This window comes from Eurytemora carolleeae, unplaced genomic scaffold, assembly GCF_000591075.1.
Source record: "Eurytemora carolleeae unplaced genomic scaffold, Eaff_2.0 scaffold557, whole genome shotgun sequence".
Lineage (NCBI taxonomy): Eukaryota > Metazoa > Arthropoda > Copepoda > Calanoida > Temoridae > Eurytemora > Eurytemora carolleeae.
This window is the reverse complement of record NW_019396471.1, coordinates 39,198-65,080: the sequence shown is the minus strand read 5'-3', so window position 1 is coordinate 65,080 and position 25,883 is coordinate 39,198. Positions and strand designations below refer to the sequence as shown.

At 30.6% G+C, this 25,883-nt stretch overlaps 2 protein-coding genes across 2 annotated transcripts in view; one reads left to right on the top strand and one right to left on the bottom strand.

Annotated features, from left to right (window-relative positions):
* Window positions 1–5,529: 5,529 nt before the first annotated feature.
* On the top strand, window positions 5,530–8,699 carry LOC111703907 (uncharacterized). Its single transcript, XM_023475993.1, has 5 exons — window positions 5,530–5,695; window positions 6,831–6,886; window positions 7,367–7,385; window positions 7,437–7,505; window positions 8,069–8,699. Exons 2-5 carry the CDS (start codon window positions 6,836–6,838, stop codon window positions 8,305–8,307), a joined length of 378 nt encoding a protein of 125 aa, XP_023331761.1. The 5' UTR covers window positions 5,530–5,695; window positions 6,831–6,835; the 3' UTR covers window positions 8,308–8,699.
* A 415-nt stretch (window positions 8,700–9,114) lies between these two features.
* LOC111703898 (endothelin-converting enzyme homolog) overlaps window positions 9,115–25,883 on the bottom strand; it is a 32,749-nt gene continuing 15,980 nt past the window's right edge. Inside the window, exons 15-33 of the mRNA XM_023475985.1 lie at window positions 25,267–25,322; window positions 24,335–24,415; window positions 23,735–23,843; window positions 22,808–22,897; window positions 21,926–22,040; window positions 21,312–21,368; window positions 21,098–21,146; window positions 20,794–20,861; window positions 19,162–19,236; window positions 18,605–18,647; window positions 18,243–18,433; window positions 15,936–15,986; window positions 15,462–15,515; window positions 15,077–15,137; window positions 14,743–14,804; window positions 13,654–13,767; window positions 11,837–11,907; window positions 10,418–10,481; window positions 9,115–10,038 (exon numbers count right to left, since the gene is read on the bottom strand). Coding sequence (XP_023331753.1) covers window positions 9,991–10,038; window positions 10,418–10,481; window positions 11,837–11,907; window positions 13,654–13,767; window positions 14,743–14,804; window positions 15,077–15,137; window positions 15,462–15,515; window positions 15,936–15,986; window positions 18,243–18,433; window positions 18,605–18,647; window positions 19,162–19,236; window positions 20,794–20,861; window positions 21,098–21,146; window positions 21,312–21,368; window positions 21,926–22,040; window positions 22,808–22,897; window positions 23,735–23,843; window positions 24,335–24,415; window positions 25,267–25,322 — 1,459 coding nt within the window. The 3' untranslated portion in view covers window positions 9,115–9,990. The remainder of the gene's footprint in view (window positions 10,039–10,417; window positions 10,482–11,836; window positions 11,908–13,653; window positions 13,768–14,742; window positions 14,805–15,076; window positions 15,138–15,461; window positions 15,516–15,935; window positions 15,987–18,242; window positions 18,434–18,604; window positions 18,648–19,161; window positions 19,237–20,793; window positions 20,862–21,097; window positions 21,147–21,311; window positions 21,369–21,925; window positions 22,041–22,807; window positions 22,898–23,734; window positions 23,844–24,334; window positions 24,416–25,266; window positions 25,323–25,883) is intronic.

Here is a 25,883-nt window from a genome sequence, read left to right as displayed (position 1 = left end):
CTGGATTGAGAAGAGCACAGGAAACCCGAACCTGTGGGTCTGGATGGAGAAGAACACAGGAAACCCGAACCTGTGGATCTGGATTGATAAGAGCACAGGAAACCCGAACATGTGGGTCTGGATGGAGAAGAACACAGGAAACCCGAACCTGTGGATCTGGATTGAGAAGAGCACAGGAAACCCGAACCTGTGAATCTGGATTGAGAAGAGCACAGAAAACCCGAACCTGTGGATCTTGACTAAGAGAAGAGCACATGATACCCCGAACCGGCGGATCTGGATAGAGAAGAACACAGGAAACCCGAACCTGTGAATCTGGATTGAGAAGAGCACAGGAAACCCGAACCTGTGGATCTTGACTAAGAGAAGAGCACATGATACCCCGAACCGGCGGATCTGGATAGAGAAGAACACAGGAAACCCAAACCTGTGGATCTGGATTGAGAAGAGCACAGGAAATCTGAAACTGTGGACACTGTAGTAGCATTATACCTACATGATTACATCACTTTAGTTCATTGTTTTTATAACTTTGTTTCTTTATTTGTTTCATTTTTAAGAGAAATGTTCAACTATTTTGTTCTCTTTTTGGTGTGTGATTTAATGACTGCTAGAAATTTCATATGTAACAATGAAATATTAACAATTGCGTTCAGATTTAAATTTTATTAAATAAAACCAAAAATGTCGAAATCTTAATGAAAATCCTAATATTTCCGGTAATACTAAAAGCACTAAAAGGCAGACCACATTTTGGAAATGCACAGACAAGGGGTGATAATTAACTCTAGAATTTTACTTCTATAATTAGGTTTAAGGATAAATGCCGCAAATATTTTCACCAATCAAAGACGATATTTTATTATTTCTTTCATTTTTCATTTTGAAAATTTTAAACAATTTATAAATCCAGCAAAAGAAGGCATGAACGTCTTGTCAATATTAAGTCTCCTGATTAGAAATATCGCTCATAATTTTAATTAATAATTTTTTCATTGTGTATCTGATTTTTATACATGATCTAACAAAAGTTAGAATTGTATGTAAAAAACTGAAAGACATTCCACAAATGTTTAAAATAATATATAAAAACCCAACGATTTTGTTCCTATAAACGATAACATGATGGAACTAGGGCTGGGCAACATTTTATTAACAAGCGGTAATTTTTGTACGGAAAGTCCTGTTAAAAACGGCAAAAATGGTTAATTTCAAAATTATTACCAAACAAAAATGACCATTCATAAATAAAATGAACGAAAACTTAAAAGAACAAACGGATAGGTTTCAGCAGAATGTCGACTTTTAAAATTTTTTGGATAAAGTTGCATAAAACTTGCAGGAAAAAAGATGCATTTTAAATTGTTTTTATGTTTTTGAATATAGAATCTTCTAATTTTTCTTACCAATACTTTTTAACGGCTTCAATTAGTATACATGGCGCTGTTAGCAATTTCTTAAACCTCTTCCGTTTATCCTGTTATCAGACAGTAGTTTATCCTGTTATCAGACAGTAGTTTATCCTGTTATCAGACGGTAGTTTATCCTGTTATCAGACAGTAGTTTATCCTGTTATCAGACAGCAGTTTATCCTGTTATCAGACAGTAGTTTATCCTGTTATCAGACAGTAGTTTATCCTGTTATCAGACAGTAGTTTTAAGAAAAACGGAAAATACCGTAAACACATTCAATGTTTATGGGTTATAACAAACGGCTCCCTAAAAAGTTTGTTGCGCCTAGCTATTTTAACTAAACTTTAATAAATGGCTTAAAAAATACTGATCATTCCCCCAATCCCAAATCTGTGGGAACTCTTTTTTCAGCCACTTTAGCCAAAATAACAGGAATTTTAAATTGTCTTTGCACTAAAAACTATGAATGCTGTTCAAAAGTTGTATGTATTATTTTTCTAATTTCGTAATTTTATATTTGTTTTAGGCATATCTCTTCTTGTAGCAGATTCTGCACTTTTCTCAATCAATATTGGTAATACGTGGACAAGGTATAACAATGAGCAAAAAAAAAATTGAAAATATTTTTAATTGTTTTAAAATATCGTTTTTTTTTATTCCAAAAGCAGTTTTTCCAATTAAAAGCTATAAATCAGCATAATTTCAAATTAGTAATTAAAATTTGTTATAATCAAGCAAACAAAGAAACGTTTATCTGAAGTCATAGAGAATATCATTTATACTTTACTTTTTTATTACCCTGTAACTAGGGATTTATATCGTTTTTGCTTTTTAAACGGGAAACAATAGCGATAATGTTTTCCGTTTAAAAACTCAAAACCATTTTTTAAACGCCCATTTTTAAAACGACCGTTTTAAAATTTTCCAAAACGACAAGAAAACCAAAAGTGCCCTTACCTACCTGTTACTAGGGAGCTACGAGCACCGTTAGTACCAACTATGCGAAACATTGGGCCGGCACGACCAGCTGATGTGGTCAACTGGTTGGTAGACTACCCTCTAGCGTGGAACTGGTTACTCACAGCTGTAAGTTTTTTTTATTATTTTATTTATAATTATATATATATATATATATATATAAAATTTATAATGGGTCTAAAACAGGTCTTAATTCTCTTAATATCTTTGCAAAATGGGGCTGGAGTCTGATTATGTTCGGATTTACAAAACTGACGGTAAAGTATAGATTATCAACAAGGCCGTATACATGTGGGGGGTTGTAGGGGGCAGTGCCTTCCCCGAGACCTGTGATTTTGATCATTAAAAAATGAATTGGATATTGAGAATGTTTTAATAGTTTAATTTTATTTATTGAGACCCAAACTATAAAAGTTTAAATATAATTAGATCAAATGAGTAGACTACATTTTGGAAACCCCATGCGTCGTACATATTGTGATGGACAATAATTTGGTTCGTTTTTCTAGAAATTAAAATGTTTTTGAACTTGAAACTTGACGCGACAAAAATATCGTAAGGTTTTAAAATTTCAAAACTATGTCAAAATTTGCTTAAATTTATACTAATCAGAATTTTAATCTAAAGGGAAAATAAAAAAGAACGGTCATTTCAAGCAGTTGTTCAATTTTTGTTGCGCAATTAAATTTTGCAGCTACAACACTTTTTTTCATAAAAATACGTTAAATTTTAAATTTTGCAACTTGTTCGCATATTTTCGAGAAAAAATATCAAATTTTGCAAAAATGATTGCGAGATACAAACGAACATTTTGTACGCTGGAAACCCTATTTAAATTTAATGCCTGCGTTTATTGGGACATCTTTTATTATTTGCTGCATGATTTGAAAGTTAGGTTTAGAATTTTTTACCAGTTGAATTTATTTATTAAGACCCAAACTACAAAAGTTTAAATATAATTAGAACAAGAGAGCTGGCTGCATATTGTAATGGGCAATAATTTGGTTCGTTTTTCTAAAACTGTTAAGATTTTTAAACTTAAAACTTGAAAGTAAATTGTGTAGAATAAAAAATTTAAAATATTGTAAAACTTCTAAAATATGGCAGCCTTCTTAAAGTTTAAACATCTTTAAAATTTTTGCCCATCATACCGTGTCCGTGACCATATTTTTATACAAAATTATCACAGTTAAACTTGAAATTTAAAGAAGATTTAAATGTCGTCACTCAATGCCAGGATTTATTGGGGCATATAAAAAATGGTAAATAAAAAAATAATTTTTTTTTTAGAATTTCCTTGTAATTGGATTTGATACAATCCTAATTATATCTGTAGTCGTTGAGAAGGATATCCTGCTAAAAATATATCTTCTTTTATCGGTAGGTTTAATTTTTCAAATCTAAATTGAAAATTTTTCAAATTAATAATTCATAATTTATTTCACTCATTTTAAGCTTAATTACTGGATTTTGCAATACAAATTTGAATTTTTGCAAATTCAGAAAAAAGGAAATGTTCAAGTGTCTTAAACTCTAAGTTTTCTAACCATTTATTTGCAAACCTTAACCTTTTCCTTATCGAGCTATTTTTGTTTTTTTATATCCTAAACTTATCATTTAACAATAACCCTCAATTCATTTTAAAAATAAAGATAAAAAGAAACGTACGTTGGACAACTGCTAAGTTTCTTTAACTTAAACAATGTAATTGTCTTGAAGCATATCAAATGATTTGGATTCCAAAATGCTCAATTCTCGTTAAAAATGTTATATGTCTAAATTAGCTTTTTATGCTGAAATAAACAAAAAATAAATATATATTGTTCAAAAACTCTTTGATTTTGATAAATTTCATTAAAAAGTAAAAATTTAATGATGAGCTTCTCTGTGCTTCCATGTTAATGATGAGCTTCTCTGTGCTTCCATGTTAATGATAAGCTTCGCAGTGCTTCTATGTTAATGATGAGCTTCTCTGTGCTTCCATGTCAATGAAGAGCTTCTCTGTGCTTTCATGTTAATGATGAGCTTCTCTGGGCTTCCATGTTAATGATGAGCTTCTCTGTGCTTCTATGTTAATGATGAGCTTCTCTGTGCTTCAATGTTAATGATAAACTTCTCTATGCTTCCATGTAAATGATGAGTTTCTCTGTGCTTCCATGTTAATGATAAGCTTCTCTGTGCTTTTATGTTAATGATAAGCTTCTCTGTGCTTTAATGTTAATGATAAACTTCTCTATGCTTCCATGTTAATGATAAGCTTCTCTGTGCTTCTATGTTAATGATGAGCTTCCCTGTGCTTCCATGTTAATGGTAAGCTTCCCTGTGCGTCCATGTCAATGATGAGCTTCTCTGTGCTTCCATGTTAATTAAGAGCTTCTTTGTGCTTCCATGTTGGAGATTAGCTTCTCTTTCCTTTCATTTTCATAAATAGCTTCTCTGTGCTTTCATGTTTATGATGAGCTTCTCTGTGCTTCCATATTAATGAATAGCTTCTCTGTGCTTCCATATCAATGATAAGCTTCTCTGTGCTTCTAAGTTAATGATAAGCTTCCCTTTGCTTCTATGTTTTAACGTGTATTCCTGCTGTTTGAATGCTTGGAAGAAATACAAAAATTCGTCTTGATTGTATTGATTTATACGACAATGAATATATCACTGCAAACTAGACAGAGGGAGAAGGTAAAATCTATGCTAAATCACTGCATATTACAACTTTGTGACCTCGTAGCTCGTCTAGCTTTCATTTTTTGCACAATGTCAAGAAAAACAAATTTATTTGGTTTCATATAAGAAATTCAAAACATTTTTTATTCTTCTCAATAGCTGTTCAACAAGAGGAGTTATGATTGAAAACACATATGATTTTAATCTTATATGCAATTTACTTTAGTATGACGTCATATATATGTTTTAAATGTCTGTTTGTATCCAATAAGCGACAAAAAGGCTGTAATTGGATAAGGTACAATTTTTGTGACAAATCACTGACTTAAGGGAAGATGGAAGATCGGAATTCAAAAACGTTGCATTAAAAAGTATTATACAATCTACATTTTTTCCTGAGAGTACACAAAAGTACACATACAAAATTTGCAAAATTTTATGATTAAATTTAGTTTTACAAAAATATTAATTCAATCCATTAAACGATATTATTAAAAGTTAATTTGTTTTTGTTTCAATTCACGATCAATATTCGTTTAGGTCTTAGCTTCTTCAAATGCAGATGCAGAACGAAGACAACCGTTTGAAGGTCTTGTTCTAGACTGGAACATTGCTCATATTTTTTCTATACTTACCATAGGTATGAATTTGTACGTTTAATTTGCCCGGCGTTGTCCGTGGAATTTTTAAAAAATCGTATTTTGAAAAAAAATCGAAAAAAATAAAAATTTCAAGAAAAAAAATTTCGATTTTTTAGCCTCGGGAATTCAAGGGTTCCCTCAAAAATGTCAGCCCTTTCAGTCCAGCCAATTGGCCAGCTATAGCCGACATATAGTCTTACCTAATACATCCATACCTAAAAATATATATAAATAAGCGAAGAGCTTTATATTATAGAAGATGTTAGATTCGGAGAATGATTAGATTGCATAAAAAGTTTTTTTTATTTCATGAAAACGATTTTAAAATTGGTGAAATTATCAAAAAGTTGAAAATATCTTTTGATATATATTGTATAATGATATGTAACTCAAAAAGATTGTTGGATGCGGATTTTTTCTTAACTTTTTTAGCACAAATTTAAAACACATTTAACACATTTTTGGAAAGCACTATTTCAAAAATAATAAAATATTTTCAAAGAAAGAAATAAGAAAAATAATGCAAAAAAATTTCAAAAGTTTTCACAAGCTATTTGCTTACTTTCTTTTTGAGTTATGAGCTCGTAAAATGTATGTAATGAAAAAACAGGTGTTTGCAAAACCTGTGTAAGACAAACATTTAAAAACTGCGCGAAAAATGTTGCAAAACTAATTGAAACTATAGTATGGTTGATATACTCTTCTCAGCAGCTTTCCACACTATAACTGTTTAAAGGAATGAATTAACTGTTGGTTGTAGCGCATATTTTGTTGCAAATTTGGGCCAATATGTAAAATGAGGGAAAATTTGAAAAAAAATTGTATCTCCTGGATTTCAGCTTTCCATAAAGCAATTGATCAAAATTGGAACATTTTTAGTGGTATTTAAGCAACTATAATCTAGGAGGTAAAACAAGCCTATTTCTGGCAGTATTCCTGGATCCATAGGCAATCAACTTTTTTCTAAGATTTTGGAAAATTATATTTAGGAAAAGTCAAAAAATTGTATCTATTACAGTTTTTAAGCAATATAAAAAGAAAGGTGGGTGGGGGGTCGACCCCCCCCCCCCACAGGAAAAGGGTTTAGAATAGAAACAATCTCTGTGCCGTCATATGATAATTTTGTTATTTTAGTTGGAATGGTAATCGGGAATATATATACTTGGGTGATAGCTAACAACTATAGACAGGTTGCAATATTTTTTAGTACAGCGAGGACCAGAAAACTGTGGAATATAAAGACAACATTACAACAATAATTAATTGTATTTCATTTAAATTAATTATTCATGTCTGTACACTTCACAATTGCTTTGTCTCATGTTCATTGGTCATAACTTGAGTCTAAAAGTCGTCCTTTTATTCCAGAATTTTCTGGTTATCACTGTATGCAACAACGTTAAATTGAAGGGCTACCCACAAAATATGAGGCTGTAAAGACGACCTGAAACTCTTAAAATATGTCAATTTCAAGATTAAATTAAAGCTTTACCTTTGAAAAAAGACTTTTAATAGCTTATTTAATGATTTAACAAAAATGATATAAGTTTATTAATTCCGTACAGTCGTCTATGAAGTCTCATCGTTTGTGGGTAACCAGCTGTATGTTTTGTACAATTACATTTCATAACTAATAATTTCACTTGTTTAATAATAATATTTTTTTTCAGAAGCAGGCAATGAAACAAGGTAACAGAATTAATTTTTAAATTGAAAAAAAATCTAATTTTTAATTTGTAGAGCTTGTTGAGGTCAATAAAAACAATTTTGAAAATCATGAGCAAGAAGAAAATGCCAGTCACCACCCAGGTATTATCTATCACGCGGATTCAACAGTTCAGTCCTATCCTAGTAAACTATGACTTTCGATTACAATTTGAACTATTAAATTCGTAACAATTTCGTTTTTTTCTTAAACTCTTTTTTTTTGTCAGCAGATATGTTTATAATTAAAAAGTATAAGAAACACAACCTTTATTTGTTGTTAAATTATATAGACCAAAACATGGTTGAAATCAAATAGAAGAAACCTAATGCAACTCGGCCATTGTTTGTCCAGAATTGATTACTAGCTGAAGTGCCCGGCGTTTCCCTTGGAATTTTTCTTTAAAAGTCGAATTTTGAAAAAAAAAAATCCAATTTTTTAGCCTTAGACAGAATGGTAAACTCGTTCAAGAATCTGAGAATTCTACTTTGTTGAAAAATCCAATTTTTAAAAACTGTATGCCAAAAGAAATCTTGTTTAGAAAAATGGTTATGATTAACATCTAATTGTCACGAGAAAATTGGCTTTCTTAAAATTAAGAAGAATCTCGAATTGATGCCCATATAGAAATTCAGTCTCTTAGAAAAATTAATAATCACTTTTTCAGGTCGAGTTTTAAGTCCAAGAATAGTTCGAAACCCTAGAGATTTGGAACTAATAGAAGAGGGACCTAGATGGGAAGAGAGGGGGAGGGGGTTCGAACCAGGAGTAAACAGGGGGTTCGAACCAAGAGTAAACAGGGGGTTCGAACCAGGAGTAAACAAGGGGTTCGAACCAAGAGTAAACGATGGGCTTGAACTCCCTCCTCTAAATAGACTCGATGATCGAGATCAGTATTGGAAGTGAAAAAGGAATTGATAATAAACTTTTTAAATTGATTTGAGATTTAACTTTAAGATAAACATAAAAAGAAAAAAAATGAATGGCTTAATTTTCAAAAAAAAAAAAAATTTTTTACTTTGCCCAGCCCTACTACCTTTATCTGTATTAAATTAAACTCAGTTAAGGAATCATTAAATAGGCTGTAGTTTGTAAAACAGTAAAATTGAACTAAATCTATATTTGATATTGCAATATATAAACCATAATATGAATAACAAGTTGGTGTCCCACATCATATTGTATTAAATAAAAAAAATCGTATTTCATGAATGACGATGCGCTTACATACCGAGTGTCTCTGAAAAAAAACATGATTAAGTTTTTTCTATTAATGTAAAAATAAAATTATAAGTTTGTTTCCAAAATCTTAGAAAAAGAGAACGGTCAGATTTTCTAATATTAGGCTGTCCGCAAACTTTTTTGTTATTGTTTTACAATATATACGAAGATGTTCACAGTAGAAATAGAAGATAGGCGCGAATCGCCCTGAAAGCCTTGTATGGTTCATATAGGCTGAATTTACTTTTAGTAAAGGGACAGATTTTCGTGCTTTATTATGTGTTAGGGTGTAACAAATTATTATCATTGAATACAAACATCTATCTGTAAACATTGCTAAAAGTTTAATATTTTTGAAAATGCGCCAATTTATACAGAAAATCCGCGAACGGTTAAAATGAAATATGACGACTTTCAGAGTTCAAAGTAAAAATTAAAAGTGTTAATAAGTAGCCTAGTCTAGTATACTCGTATAAAAAGAGAAGCCAGAAATAATAAACAATACATTTATTTTCACAAATACTTGACTACATATATTTTTAATAAATATTTCACATTTATCTATGAATAACAATATGGCGAGATCTATGATGATATCCTACAATTATGGTTAATATCACAATATTCCATAAAACAGATATACTAATGCACTAACAAACAAAATAAAACAAATTTAAAATAAATATTTTTTTCTTGAGAGTATTTTAATCAATGAAAGTCCATTGTGCAAGCTTAAAATGGTTAAACTAATGTAAATTTTAGAGATTTTTTAATAAATTTAGGCGTCTTATGAAAAACTGTAATGCTTGGTTACAAATATTTAAAATAGATTAAATGGGAAACATTTGCTATTTTTGTTGAAACCCTCAATGCTATTGATAAATGCAAAATTTTGTAGTTTAATATTTTAGATATTTTCGAATACTTGTTTTATAAAACATTACTTTTTCTTGTATTCATTAAAAATGATTATACAAAACAAAATTTAGCAAAATTTGACAAAATATGCTTTAATTAGGGGATAATAGACATGCATTTTATATTTGAGTGTAATACTAAACAAATTAAAATAAGCTATAAGCCAACATATTTTCACTTCATATGGTTGTCTTAAAAAGAATGATTTTAGTTTAGGTTTTTTGTGCTTTAAGTCGATTTGAGGAACACCTTTAATGCCTAATTGTGCATGAACAATTTTCTTCAGTATTGCAACTAAAATAACGTTTTTAAGGAGACAACCCCATTAAAATATGTATTCATTTATAATATCGACTGAAATGAATATTCTTTTTTTCGTACAGTTTTCCAATTTTTAATTATTTTTAATTACCAGAAAATGATCTGGTTTAATTGTTCGCCTAAATGCATTTACCATACAGTACATTTCTTTGCTCGTTCAGGGTTCATCTTGCTTCCCTGAACATAAGAAAAATGTCAAATTAAGATCAAAAACTGTAGTTCTTCTAAATAAATATATACTTTGCTTGAGGCTGTCTCTCTTTCTGTTTGTTTGTGTGCCTTGAACGTAAAAACGGCTGAACCGATCGGGCCCAAATTTTGTGTAGGACCTCAAGTAACCCCAGGGAAAATTTCAAAAAAACCTCCAATAAAATATCCAATAAAATAAAAGATCTAAATGTGAAATATAAAATTCATAATTTGCAATATTTTAGGTCTACGGCATTGGATTACAAAGAAAAAAGGATTAGAAAAATCAAAGTTTGTACATAAAAAAAATCAAAACATTTTTTTTTCTTTTTAAATAATGTCTTTTCTAACAAATCATGTTTTTTACCTCTTTACATTTATATGTTTCTGAGAAGTAATCAGAGTTAGAAAGAGTTCCCAGTACTCGTAACCTTAACATATAAAAAATATTATAAGAATAGTTTTTATTAGTTTTTGATGACGTAATTCGAAATGAAATACATTCTATNCTAATTAGATCCCCCCCCATACCCCCATAAATCCAGCGATCAATTCTAAGGTCAAAGTTACGAATTGGCTGAACTTCTAAACTAAACATTTTCCGATTGCCAGATAAAACTGGTGCTGTAAAAATGTTAACAAAACAAATCTCCGAAACATGATAAAAAATATTCATATTTACATAATAACAAAAGTTGGTGACTTAAAGATGAATTTTGAAGAAAAATTAAAATAACTGAAAAATCAAGAGCGTTTTAAATAATGCTTGACCAAACACTTGATTAAATCAACACCGTTATCACGCTGAACCAAATAAAAAAAATACATAAAAAATCCAGAAAAATAAGAAAATTTATTTTTTAAGCATTTCTGTTTCGATCCTGTACCTGGGTGGACTATGAGCATCCTCTATAAGAGAATAGTGTTGAGATTAATGTAAAAATAAAATTATAAGTTTGTTTCCAAAATCTTAGAAAAAGAGAACGGTCAGATTTTCTAATATTAGGCCTCCTTTTGAAGGTTAAAATGGCGTTTTAGAGTAAAATGTTTTATTGAAAACCCCTCTTACATAGACATTCATCCATGGTTTGCCAAATTAGATCTGTGTTCTTGGAATATACTGAATAGCTCTAGATGTATATTATTATGTAATATATATGTTAATTAGCATACATACAGTAAACTCCTCATTATAGAAGAAAATTAAAGAATTTTCATAAAGTTATTTAGTAATTGAAATGCCCATCCTCTCCAACAAAATTCGATTTTAATTAGCTATTGAAAATCCACAAATTTCTTTTTTAAGTCCGCAAACTTTTTTGTTATTGTTTTACAATATATACGAAGATGTTCACAGTAGAAATAGAAGATAGGCGCGAATCGCCCTGAAAGCCTTGTATNTTCTAAGGTCAAAGTTACGAATTGGCTGAACTTCTAAACTAAACATTTTCCGATTGCCAGATAAAACTGGTGCTGTAAAAATGTTAACAAAACAAATCTCCGAAACATGATAAAAAATATTCATATTTACATAATAACAAAAGTTGTTGACTTAAAGGTGAATTTTGAAGAAAAATTAAAATAACTGAAAAATCAAGAGCGTTTTAAATAATGCTTGACCAAACACTTGATTAAATCAACACCGTTATCACGCTGAACCAAATAAAAAAAATACATAAAAAATCCAGAAAAATAAGAAAATTTATTTTTTAAGCATTTCTGTTTCGATCCTGTACCTGGGTGGACTATGAGCATCCTCTATAAGAGAATAGTGTTCAGCCTGTACCTGGGTGGACTATGAGCATCCTCTATAAGAGAATAGTGTTCAGATTCAGGGGTTGATAATGAACACCAAACCTTAAAAAAAAAAATCTTTTGTCATCTGTCCTTTTTTTGAAGAAACGTATAATTTTGGCGCTAACAATCATTAAATTATGTTATACCCTTCACAGTTTACCCTATGCACATCAAGGCAGAGTTTACAAAACCAATAAAAGTTTAGATAATATGAAGTATATTGTTCAATTAATTAAATAAAGACAATATAAATGTCTCAAAGTAAAAAAAGTTTTAAATTGTTGTTTAATTTGCAGCCTTGCAAGAGTTGCTAAACAGAAAAAAGGATAACAGTAGAAAGGTTAATGCTTTAAAACAATAAATTTTCTAGAAAAAATAATAATTTTCTGTTACGTCTTTGCATTCCAATCATTCCAATCAGTTTCTTTGATATAGGAGAAAAAGGTGAAAAAGATTGGTTTTAAAAGGGATAGATTCAGACTGTTTAGAAACAGTCTCATCCATTTTTAAGAGAGGGTCGACTTTGAAGTGTCGCAACGCCTTGGGCTTAGATTTTACAGCTCTATACTTAATGAGAGGAAGAATAGTTGATTATGAGTGAGATTAAACCTAACTAAATGAAAGTAAGAATAGTTGATTATGATTAAGATTTAACCTGGCTAAATGAGAGGAAGAATAGTTGATTATGAGTGAGATTAAACCTGGCTTAATGAGAGGAAGAATAGTTGATCATGAGTAAGATTAAACCTAACTAAATGAGAGGAAGTATAGTTGATTATGAGTGAGATCAAACCTGGCTAAATGAAAGAAAGAATAGTTGATTATGAGTGAGATTCAACCTTAATTAAATGAGAGGAAGAATAGTTTATCATGAGTAAGATTAAACCTGGCTAAATGAGAGGAAGAATAGTTGGTTATGAGTGAGATTGAACCTAACTAAATGAAAGGAAGAATATTTGATTATGAGTGAGATTAAAACTGGCTAAATAAGAGGAAGAATAGTTGATTATGAGTGAGATTAAACCTGACGAAATGAAAGGAAGAATAGTTGATTATGATTAAGATTAAACCTGGCTAAATGAGAGGAAGAATAGTTGATTATGAGTGAGATTAAACCTAACTTAATGGAAGTAAGAATAGTTGATTATGATTAAGATTAGACCTGGCTAAATGAGAGGAAGAATAGTTGATTATGAGTGAGATTAAACCTAACTTAATGAGAGAAAGAATAGTTGATTATGATTAAGATTAAACCTAACTAAATGAGAGGAAGAATAGTTGATTATGAGTGAGATTAAACCTAACTAAATTAGAGGAAGAATAGTTGATTATGAGTGAAATCAAACCTGGCTAAATGAGAGGAAGAATAGTTGATTATGAGTGAGATTAAACCTGACTAAATGAAAGTAAGAATAGTTGATTATGATTAAGATTAAACCTGGCTAAATGAGAGGAAGAATAGTTGATTATGAGTGAGATTAAACCTGGCTTAATGAGAGGAAGAATAGTTGATTATGATTAAGATTAAACCTGGCTAAATGAGAGGAAGAATAGTTGATTATGAGTGATATTAAACCTGACTAAATGAAAGTAAGAATAGTTGATTATGATTAAGATTAAACCTGTCTAAATGAGAGGAAGAATAGTTGATTATGAGTGAGATTAAACCTGGCTAAATGAGAGGAAGAATAGTTGATTATAAGTGAGATTAAACCTGGCTAAATGAGAGGAAGAATAATTAATTATGAGTGAGATCAAACCTGGCTAAATGAGAGGAAGAATAGTTGATTATGAGTGAGATTAAACCTGGCTAAATGAGAGGAAGAATAGTTGATTATGAGTAAGATTAACTCCTGGAAGCAACCCACTCTCAGCTCCAGGGTTCTTCTTTAACCAACTTTGATAAGCCTCATATGAAGCCTGCAACAAGAGAGAATTAAAAACTAAATTAGAGTTATGTATGTAGATAATTTATCAAATAATTAAAGGGACTGTAACGTAATTTTAAGTGACCCACCATGCAAAGATGTCAATGCTAAATTCACAACAAACCTTTATCTGATCAAAAATGGAGAAAATAGTGTTTTTTTTCTTGGTTTAAAGGGGTTTAATTATGCTATCTTTTTTCCTGTTGTAGAAATTTGAAATTCACTTTTTTCAACAAACCAAAATTGAAAATAATAAGTTTTTTAAATCAAAAAACATTTATATCCAATTATCTAATTAGATTAAAAGGTACTGTTGTGAATTGTGCATTGCCATATTTGCATGGAGTGCCAATTTAAATTTCGCTTACAGTCATTTTGATTTTAAATATCTACGGGAAAGGGGAACTTCTTAGCAACCGTTTTAGACACTCAAAATTATTTGTTCTGAGAAAACAAAGATTTTTTCAATATAGAGATAGTGGTTTTTAAAAGAAGGACTAACAAGTAAGACTAAAACGAATAATACATTTATTTAAATTTTTAAACCAAACGTTTTAATGTTTTTTAAAATCTATTATTTTTTCGCATTCTGTTCGTATATAAAATTGCGAAAATTTCGCGAAAATTTGTGAAAATTGCAAATTTTTGCAAAAGTTTTCTTTCGCTGGACACCCTAGTATAGTGCGATGCACAATTGTACATTTCATGCTATAATTGGACTTTTTAAAAAGCTTTTTTAGTCTTCCTACTGTTATGAAACATTCAGTAATTTGAAGAAATTGAGTCTTTGTAAAAAAACAATTCTGATTTTCAAACCCATTTATCATTGCAACCTAAAGACGTAGATTTCAATATATCAAATAAAACAATCGAAGTTGGAAATATCAAAAGTTTTTGCCAACAGGTTTCATAGAAAGGTTTTAGAAAATTTGAATTTGTTGCAATACCTAAATGAATTGTAAAATACCTTTAATCCTCCGTTATCTGCAATATTCTCCCCAACTGTCTGTTTTCCGTTCACGTTCTCTCCTACAGCATACCCTCATCTTATACTGTAGTAGGGTCTAAACAATACAATAAACTAATCCTCCATACAGCATACCCTCATCTTATACTGTAGTAGGGTATAAACAATACAATAAACTAATCCTCCATACAGCATACCCTCATCTTATACTGTAGTAGGGTCTAAACAATACAATAAACTGATCCTCCATACACCCTACCCTCATCTTATACTATAGTAGGGTCTAAACAATACAATAAACTAATCCTCCATACACCCTACCCTCATCTTATACTGTAGTAGGGTCTAAACAATACAATAAACTGATCCTCCATACAGCATATCCTCATCTTATACTGTAGTAGGGTATAAACAATACAATAAACTAATCCTCCATACAGCATACCCTCATCTTATACTTTAGTAGGGTCTAAACAATACAATAAACTGATCCTCCATACACCCTACCCTCATCTTATACTGTAGAAGGGTATAAACAATACAATAAACTAATCCTCCATACACCCTACCCTCATCTTATACTGTAGTAGGGTCAAAACAATACAATACTGATCCTCCATACACCCTACCCTCATCTTATACTGTAGTAGGGTCTAAACAATACAATACTGATCCTCCATACAGCATAACCTCATCTTATACTGTAGTAGGTACTAAACAATACAATACTGATCCTCCATACACCCTACCCTCATCTTATACTGTAGTAGGGTCTAAACAATACAATACTGATCCTCCATAGACCCTACCCTCATCTTATACTGTAGTAGGGTCTAAACAATACAATACTGATCCTCCATACAGCATACCCTCATCTTATACTGTAGTAGGGTCTAAACAATACAATACTGATCCTCCATACACCCTACCCTCATCTTTTACTGTAGTAGGATCTAAACAATACAATACTGATCCTCCATACACTCTACCCTCATCTTATACTGTAGTAGGTACTAAACAATACAATACTGATCCTCCATACACCCAACCCTCATCTTATACTGTAGTAGGTACTAAAATAATATATCTGCAAGTGTTAACCATTTATAACATCGTTACAAAACAATAGAAAGGAAAAGAAATTACATTAAATTTTTTGTTAAAATGTTTGGAAATTAAACTATAATTCTTACCTTGTTTTCCCACCATCCTCGCATATTTCCGTCACCATCATATTCTCGACCCTATACATTTAACCCTATAAAGGCTGGGGTGTGTTAATATATGTATAGCGGGGGAGGGGGGCGTTTTTAACCCTATAAAGGCTGGGGGGTCTGAATCTATGTATAGCCTGGGGGTAGGGCGTTTGGCGCCCCTCCTTAGAGAAATGATAGTGGTAGGTCAAAAAAACTACAGGGGGGCGCCGAACGCCCCCCCCATTCTGTATAGGGTTAAGAATAAAACTAAAAAACAGGATTTGAAAATTGATACTAGAGATCTGATGTTTCTTCTTGTCAGGGTATCCATGAAAGAGCTGGGGTTAGAAAGGAATTCAGTCTTTGCCACAAATTCAAATTTTCTAATAATATATTTTTCAACCTGATAGTGTAATTTTTTGAGATTTCAAACTGAGATTCTTTGATCTAACAAAATATAAGGACAATGGTTTGCAAATAAAATAGGATTACAAAAATAGAGGTTGTGGCAATAACTTCCTTTCATATAGTTTGAAAGCACGTGTGTGCATTTAAAATTATCTACAACAAAGTACGTCGGTCTGCTATGACGTATTTTCATATTTTATTTAAAATAGTTTATCTATATAATAAAGCTCCTCGCTAAACTATATGTTCGCTAAGGCAAGCCAAACGGGTTTACCATATTGGCTAAAATTTGTTTAGGGAACCCCCGGGTACCCCTGTAGGTATAAAATGCCCCAGTTTTATAAAATAAAAGTATATAGTGTCAAGTTCTAAGGTAGTGAGATTCATGAAATTCAAATCTCACTACTGCAAAAACCTCTAGTTTGAAAGTATTTACATTTTCTAATTTCGAAAAAAAAGCATTTAATAATCTGAAAAGTGTAAAGAAAATGTACAAAAACTAGCTTTTAAAACCTTCAATACCATTTTCTTTTTAAAAAAACATAAAATTCTCGCTCAAAAAGAAGGCATTTTATACAAACACCGGGTACCCAGGGAGTGAAATAGGCTAAAACAAATTTGAATTTTTTTTTAAGAAACCCTCGGGTACCCAGGGAGTGAAATAGGCTAAACAAATTTGAACTCTTTTTAAGGAACCCTCGAATACCCAGGGAGTGAAACAGGCTAAAACAAATTTGAATTTTTTTTAATTCCACGAGCAACGACGGGAACTTCAGCTAAAATCATAATTTTAGACCAAGCGCGAGTAAACGGCTAGATTATCTATGCGTAACCTGGACAACGCCGGTCACTTCATCTAGTATTATTTAATACACTACAAAAAAGTACAAATCCTTATTTAACGGGTAATATGTTTTATATGATTTATGTTTCTTTACTAAATATGTTTTATGCTTTGTCAATATTAATCTTATAGCCTTTGGAAACTTTTGAAAATATTGTTTCTGAAAAAAAACATTAATCTAAAAACGTCGTATCGCAACATGTTTATTGATAAACGAAATAATTTGAAATTCTTGGTTTATTTCTTCATTAGTTTTCAGAATAAGCTTTTTACCCTGGAATCTGGATATTGCTTTTTTCACAGTGTGATACCTATACATTTCTTTATTACCTTTTCACTAACATTCTCGATCTATTAAATACTTTATATTCATAAAAAAATTTTCCTATTCGTCCTTTCTTTTCAGTTGAAGTTAAATAAAGTTAAATAACAAACAAACATTACCGAGCTGAAAACTTAAGAATTGTGGATATCGAGATTAATGCGTGATCCTCTCTTTTTCTTAATCTCGAGACTAATCTAATCTTGTGTTTGTATCCTGAAAACTGTATAAAATTCAACCAATCTGAGTCGTGTATATGAAGCCGATAAGTTTGAAATTTTGCGCGCCACTTAAGATTATATATACAGAAATGGGAGGAACTCTCTAATTTAGAAAAACCGGTTTTTTTAGTGTTCTCTACTTTATCCCAGAAAGGACGGTTTAAGAAGAAAATCAAAAGTTTGTCTGTTGGATACTCAGATTAAGTAATCGGGATTAAGGATATCTCATTTTAAAGTTTTCAGCTCACATTAAAGATGTTACTTATCATCGGCAAACCAGTAGTAGTTTTAGGATAAAATACCCTTAAATGTTACTTGCTGGATGTTTATGTAATATATGTAATCATAAAGCTTTACTTTTTACTATACAAAACCTATATAAATAATGTTGGATTTAATGAACATCATTATCAGAATACTTGTCTGGTTCTCTTAACTAGACTTCCAAACAAATATTTTTGTCTACAACAATCAATCTGATTTTCTCTAAACTGGATTAAAAACAAAACCTGATCGTCAAATGCATGAGACAGCTCATGACCCATAACAACCCCCATAGCTCCGAAATTCAAGCTTTTAGGATTATGAAGACTGAAGAATGGAAGCTGAAGAATACCAGCTGGAAACACAATCTGAACACAAATACATTTAAATGTTTGAAAGAAATTGAGATTTTGCCACAAATTCTGATTTCCTAATTCTTACTTCTTTGCAACCCAATGCCATAGACCTTAGATATATTAAACTATGAATTATATTAGATCAAGTCTAAGTTTGAAATATTAAAGGTTTATACCATTAGGTTGCAAGGATATAGAGGGATCAGAAAATTCTAAAAGTAACTAATATACATGGAAAGAAAACTTCAAACTGTGTGAGCCGACACTGATGTTCAGGTTTGGAACTTGTGTTCCCTGAAACCAAAACTTTCAAAGGATCTGAGTTTTTGCCACAATTTTATATTTTGTTTAATTTCTGTTACATCAAATAATTTATTTGATTTTTTTTTTAAATAATACAATAATAAATAAAACAATAATACACTGCACGCAGGTTCAAATCAAAACTGACTTATTTTCAGGAAATAAAATGAATACAAATACAAAATTAATACAAATACAAAATAAATACAAATACAAAATGAATACAAATCTTTCCAGAGGAAGCAAAATCGTCTGTTATCTTTAACAGCTTTATTTTGTAAACCGTTTTTTATTTATTTATCTCTATAGTTGATTATNATTTAAAATAAAAAAATAAATATGCAGTGATAATTTACATTCTTCAAAAAACAAAAATATATCGTTTTGCATGAGTTTAAAAATGTTAATGTTTAATATCGAAATGTACACAATTTTCAAATATGATAAGGATTTGATGTGACTCATATATTTTGTAGAATTTAAAACTAAAGGAATTTCTAATTTATATTTGATAGCATTCCTCGGACAGATTCTCCTCTAAATTCCATTTGTTAAACCGAACATTGTTCCCAAAATAATCCTAAAAAAATTATAATTTTAATTTGTTATTAAAAAATCATATAAACAATTCTCAGATTCAAAAAATAAATTATGAAATTAACTGTGAAGATGGCGAAACGAGAAAATAGATTTCGGACAATGGATTTTAAATATTCAAATTAGAATTAAGAAACTTTTCTCATTTTGCAAAGTTTGAAAAAAGCTTAAGCGTGCAACACTTCATGGACTTCATGTCTAGTCTGCGTTATGTAAAACGGAGATTTAAAGGGACTAAATCCTGTTTTTAGATAATCCCATATATTACAAATATCCCATATATTAACTATATCTTCCATATATTAACTATATCCCATATATTAACTATATCCCATATATTACAAATATCCCATATATTAACTATATATTCCATATATTAACTATATCCCATATAGTAACTATATTCCATATATCAACTATATCCCATATATTAACTATATCCCATATATTAACTATATCCCATATAGTAACTATATCCCATATAGTAACTATATTCCATATATTAACTGTATCCCATATATTACAAATATCCCATATAGTAACTATATCACATATATTAACTATATCCCATATATTAACTATATATTCCATATATTAACTATATCCCATATATTAACTATATATTCCATATAGTAACTATATTCCATATATTAACTGTATCCCATATATTACAAATATCCCATATATTAACTATATATTCCATATATTAACTATATCCCATATATTAACTATATATTCCATATATTAACTATATCGCATATAGTAACTATATCCAATATATTAACTATATCCCATATAGTAACTATATCACGATTGGGGTTTTCTTCATAACTTAAAAACGGGTTTCACTATTCAGTCTTTAAATTTCTTCACTTTTTTAACTTTAAAGTATATAACAATTTTTGATTTTGTTTATGCAAAGGGAGAGTGGAGGATGGTCAAACGGCTGGTTGGTGGGTTAATAAAATAGTTAATAGCTTTTTGGTAATTGAGCTACAGAGTTGATTACAGACTTATTTATTTGAAAAGCTCTTGAAAAATGAATTTAAGAACATGTGTCACATGTTAATATTTTTCTATGTACTTTTTGAATATTTTTTTTAAGCCTCCCTAGCACCATAACCGTTAAAGTTAAGGTTAAGGGTATAATTTTCGTTTTAATGAGCTCAGGGGCGTATTCAGGGGGGGGGCTATGGGGGCTAAGCCCCCCCCCCCTTACCAGTGAAATCTATTGATTTCAGGGGGTTTTCAGGCCCCAACGGGTCCTGAGAACCAATGATGGACATATTTTCATTGCATTTTAAAAGAACGGTAAACGTAATTCCATTTATAGAGGAGTGCCCGATTCACAACGGTACCCTCAACACTAGGACTAATCAAGTATGAGATATCCATAATTTTCATGTTGAAAATTTATTATTTCAATTGTGATTTGAGGTTACCCTGGAAAATAGGGTACGATTGTAAATTTGGTATGCCACACTTTAAATAAAGGGTCCCTTGAAATTATAAAACATTTCCTTAAATAATAGTTTAGTACCTGGTTCACATCCAGTTTTATATATTTTTCATCTAGAGCTGTTTTATTATTAATATAATCTGGATATCCTATCATTATAGATTAATTACAATAACAGATAGAATACTAGATGCCGTCTTTTCTAGATTTAAGGCTTTTTCGTTCACAATAATTCTGAGGTAGAAATCCAAAGGAGTTCCGCGCAGTCAACGTTCAAGACAGAGAGAGCATGCGCGTAACTCCTTAGGGTTATTGTGAACGAAAAACCCCTAAATCTTGAAAAGACGACATCTAGTGTTCTATCTGTATTGTTATTAATGTATGCCTATCATGTTTGTGATCTGCTTAGCTTTTCTTTCAGCCTCTACCTTAGTCTATACAAAACAGGTTTTTATTTATTTTATTAGTGTGAGAATTAATTATTTTTCATTCTTTTTTATTACTTTTTTGAACGCATTATTAAAAAATTATGTATATCATTTTCAAGAATAAAAAATTATAAACCTATAATTTATTTTTTTCGAAAAATCTGCTTTTTCCTTTTTATCAATCCAGTTTTTGCTCCTGAGGCCGATTATAAATGCGTCTGTTACTGCCTGAAATATATAGTTCTAAAGCATCGTTGATAAATTTAAACATTTAACTTTTCCTTTAGAAAGCACAAATAAGTATCTCTTGCAGTGCGACTGGTTCAGTTAGTTCCCTTTAGATTTCTCTTTAAAAACCGCAACCAATCAATCAAAAGCTAGAATCACAGAATTAACAAGTCAGTTGTATATTTGTTACGTAATCACAGGTTTCCGCTCCAGATATTGAGATTAAAGGGAGCATTCGCGAAAAATGAAAGGGGGTATAAGCTTAATGCGATGAAAAAAGCGCTTTTGATCGCTACTAATCTTACTTCTATCTGTTGCGTCTATAAGGAGAAAATTGTTAAAGACGTCTCATACCGAAGAACGTAGCGCCCATACACATTGAGAAAATTGCAACATACGACTTAGACTGTAAAAAAATCAATTTTATTTCAAACAAATCATTCAGATATTACAACCTGTAGTCATCGATTATCTTTCATTTTTCGCGAACACTCCCTTTAAGAATTGATGTGGATTAGCGCGATCTGATTAAAAAGTGTTGGAATCAGATTTTCTACCTTGATCATTTCCTCCGCTTCTGGTTTCGAGTTTCCGTCAAATGTTTTGTTTACAAACAATGCTCCTAGAGCAAACCCGAGTACGTTGTCTGTATCAGATACACATTGGCGCCATCTACAAATACACATTCTGTAAACTGTAAAAAACTAAAAATTCTTGAAAGGAGGGGGATAGGGTCTCTTTACAATATATCCTGATGTATTCGAGTCCTTATTTCTTAGACTCACATTTAAGGCTGAATCTTAGACTTGACATTTTGAAAATAAAACCGACCTTGGTCGGTTTTAGATAAGAATTCATCTCAAATTCCGAAATCCGCCAATTCCAACCATGAAAATCCGCTAAATACAATATTAAACCAGTTTAATGGACCGAAATTAGATATGTCTCAATGACAGCTTAGACCTTGCAGTCTTTTCTCACGACTTTGAAAATTCAGTCAAATGTGCAAACAAATACTATCCCCACCGTAGTGAAAAATCATTGAAAAATACAAACTGTCCAAAAATAATCACTTAAAAAAATGTAAGTTTAATTAATTAATTTTGTAAAATTTAAAGGTAAATATTCACAAAACCACCATTTTTGAGAATTTTTTTCTTTAGAAATACTTAATTTTGTATTTTGTACTTCTAGTTATGTCCGTAAACCTGCAGTCCTGGGATTATTACTTTCGAACCGATTGGTTCAGTCGTTTTGATACAAACGGACAGACAGACAAGCAGGTATATTTGTTTCGAACCGATTGGTTCAGTCGTTTTGATACAAACGGACAGACAGACAAGCAGGTATATTTCTTTCTAGTGCGCATAAAAAATATTTTAGGGATTCCAAAAATCAGCCAAAAATGAAATACATTCCTCCTCAAAATTGAATTTAACCTTTCTTCATTGACAGTTGTCCCCATCATAGCCTTCTTGAGAATCATATCAACCTCTCTAAACTCCTTCGACAGAGCGCCCTTGTAGTTCCTGGATATTGGGAATAATTATAGTTCCTGGATATAAGAAGTAATTATAGTTTCTGGATATTGGAAGTAATTTTAGTTTCTGGATGCTAGAAGTATTATAGTTCCTAGACATAAGAAATAATTATAGTTCTTGGACATTAAAAGTAATTACTTCCTGGATATTATAAGTAATTATAGTTCCTGGATATTATAAGTAATTATAGTTCCATGATATTAGAAGTAATTTTAGTTCCCGGATATTAGAAGTAATTATAGTTCCCGGATATTAGAAGTAATTATGGTTTCTGGATATTTGAAATAATTTCCTGGATATTAGAAGTAATTATAATTCCTGGATATTGGAAGCAATTATAATTCCTGGATATTGGAAGTAATTTTAGTTTCTGGATGCTAGAAGTAATTATAGTTCCTGGATATTAGAAGTAATTATAGTTCCTGGATATTAGAATTAATTATAGTTCCTGGATATTAGAATTAATTATAGTTCCTGGATATTAGAATTAATTATAGTTCCTGGATATTAGAATTAATTATAGTTCCTGGATATTAGAATTAATTATAGTTCCTGGATATTAGAATTAATTATAGTTCCTGGATATTAGAAGTAATTATAGTTCCTGGATATTATTAGAAGCAATTTTAGTTCCTGGATATTAGAAGTAATTATAGTTCCTGGATATTAAAAGTAATCATAGTGAAGTTTAAAGTAATTATTAAAAATTATTAACCTAAAACTAAGCTTTGATAAACTGTTTTAATAAAAAAACAAAATCAATTTTTAAAATATTTTCAAATGAACTAAAACTGTCTTGTTGTAATTAATTTGCAATCTCTTCACCTGATCAGTTGCCACATCAGATAGTTGTTCAGAGTGTTCTTTCCGTCCATACTTTCACTTTCATTCTTTAGGAGGGTGCTCAGCTGGTTCAAGTACTCAGGAGAGTACACTAAATAGTAGATGTACTTAGCTGGTTCAAGTACTCAGGAGAGTATACTAAATAGTATATGTACTTAGCTGACTCATGTACTCGGGAGAGTATTCTAAATTATATATGTACTCAGCTGACTCATATACTCAGGAGAGTACACTAAATAGTAGATGTACTTAGCTGGTTCAAGTACTCAGGAGAGTATACTAAATAGTATATGTACTTAGCTGACTCATGTACTCAGGAAAGTATACTAAATAGTATATGTACTCAGCTGACTTATGTACTCAGGAGAGTATACTGAATAGTATATGTAGTCGGCTGACTTATGTTTTTTTTTTATGTTATAGTCAAAAATCAAGAGTTTGGTCAAAATTAATTTTTTTTTAAATCTAGCCTAAATTATTTAAAGTTCAAATTTGCCCGTCATTTCTATATATGGTTCAAATATGTTAGCAAAAGAAGGAAAACCTAAAAAATATATAAATGCTCTAAGTTGAGGAAATCACCTATAATTTGCTGAGTAGAGTTTATTTTTAAATCAACAATAGAGAGAGCATCCTGGAAAAACTCCTCCCAGTGGAAAAAGTCTGAAATTATTATATTATAATAAAACTAAATGGGCGTGATGGTGCATATACAATTTTAATTTTGACAGAGATAGGGTATTTAAAAATTATATTATGAAGCAAAAATCCAAGTTAAAGAAAAATTTGGGTTGGCAAGATGCTTATAGAAGAAAAAATATATAAAAACGTTTCTATCACGCACTATTAAAAAAACCTTCAAACTTTTTGGAAGAAAGCATAATAAGAAATAAACTTTATGGTTTTAAAAACCACTTATTTTCATACGAGATTTTTTTCCTACAAAAGAGATTTGGTTCTGAAATCATTGGATGAATTAACATAATTAAACACGTGTCAGCGAAGAAAAACGAACATATCTTCCACATTATTTATCATCTAATGGTTTTAAGGGTACGCTGGTGAATTGTTCATGCAACTCTATAAAATGCAAAGTTACTGAAATTTACGTCAACAGATCCTTTATCAGTGTGATACAGTTTCCTAGATGTATAAATACATAGCAAGAGTTTTATATAATGTCGTATTCTTAACATAGTTAAGATAGAATGCCGCGAGAAAACGATTTAATATATTAATTGCTGTCCTGCATATTTCTGGGCTATTAATTTACCTTGAATTAAAAATAAAAAAAAGTTTCTTAAAAATTATCAAAACATTTTATGACTCTCAATGATATTTGGATATATATTTAACCCCTTGAAGCTGCGAATATCTCAGCAGCTTTCTTTTTGTGCAGACCAATGATGAAGCATAACATGCTGTCATACATTTTTAAATATAGTTCAAGACGACTTTTCATGCACTCTTCCTATGTATTCTTATATGTGAGATTGGCTGTAGAAAATGTGCACCTGAGATGTTTTGAAGCTCTGCAACTGTTAATGAATGATATCTTCTTTCTTCGTCTCTAAAAACATAAAAACAAATTGACATATAGATTTAATAAAAAAACATATATAAAAGAAACTTCTTTTTTGCCATGACATCGGATTGCAAAGAAATATATGTTTTAAAATTATTGTTTGTGACAAAAACCCATTTCCGTTGCATTAACTCTACTAATGGTACAAACTGAAACTTTGTGATGTAAATATGGCTCAATGCTCTCATTGAACAAGTCATCTATTTCTATTACCACCGACAGGTTGGTCAACCTAGAAAGAATGGCACGCGAGGCTTGCCTCAATTTCGGACATCAGTGTTTTAAATGCCTTTATTTCAAAAGGCCCGAGGAAACTAAATTATTGTAGAGTGGAAAAAAGAAGCATATTTTAATTTTCTTTTTTAAATTTTGAATGAAAAATTCTTAATTTACTTTCAGCCTTCTTTTGGTTATTTTTAACTCTAAAAGTAAACTTGGAAACTACATGCTGTCTCCTGCAAGACAATTAGCAAGAAATATAGCAGCTATTCTCCCTTCATTAGAATAATATGATATCTTATGTATAATGTTAATGTGTAAAATTCA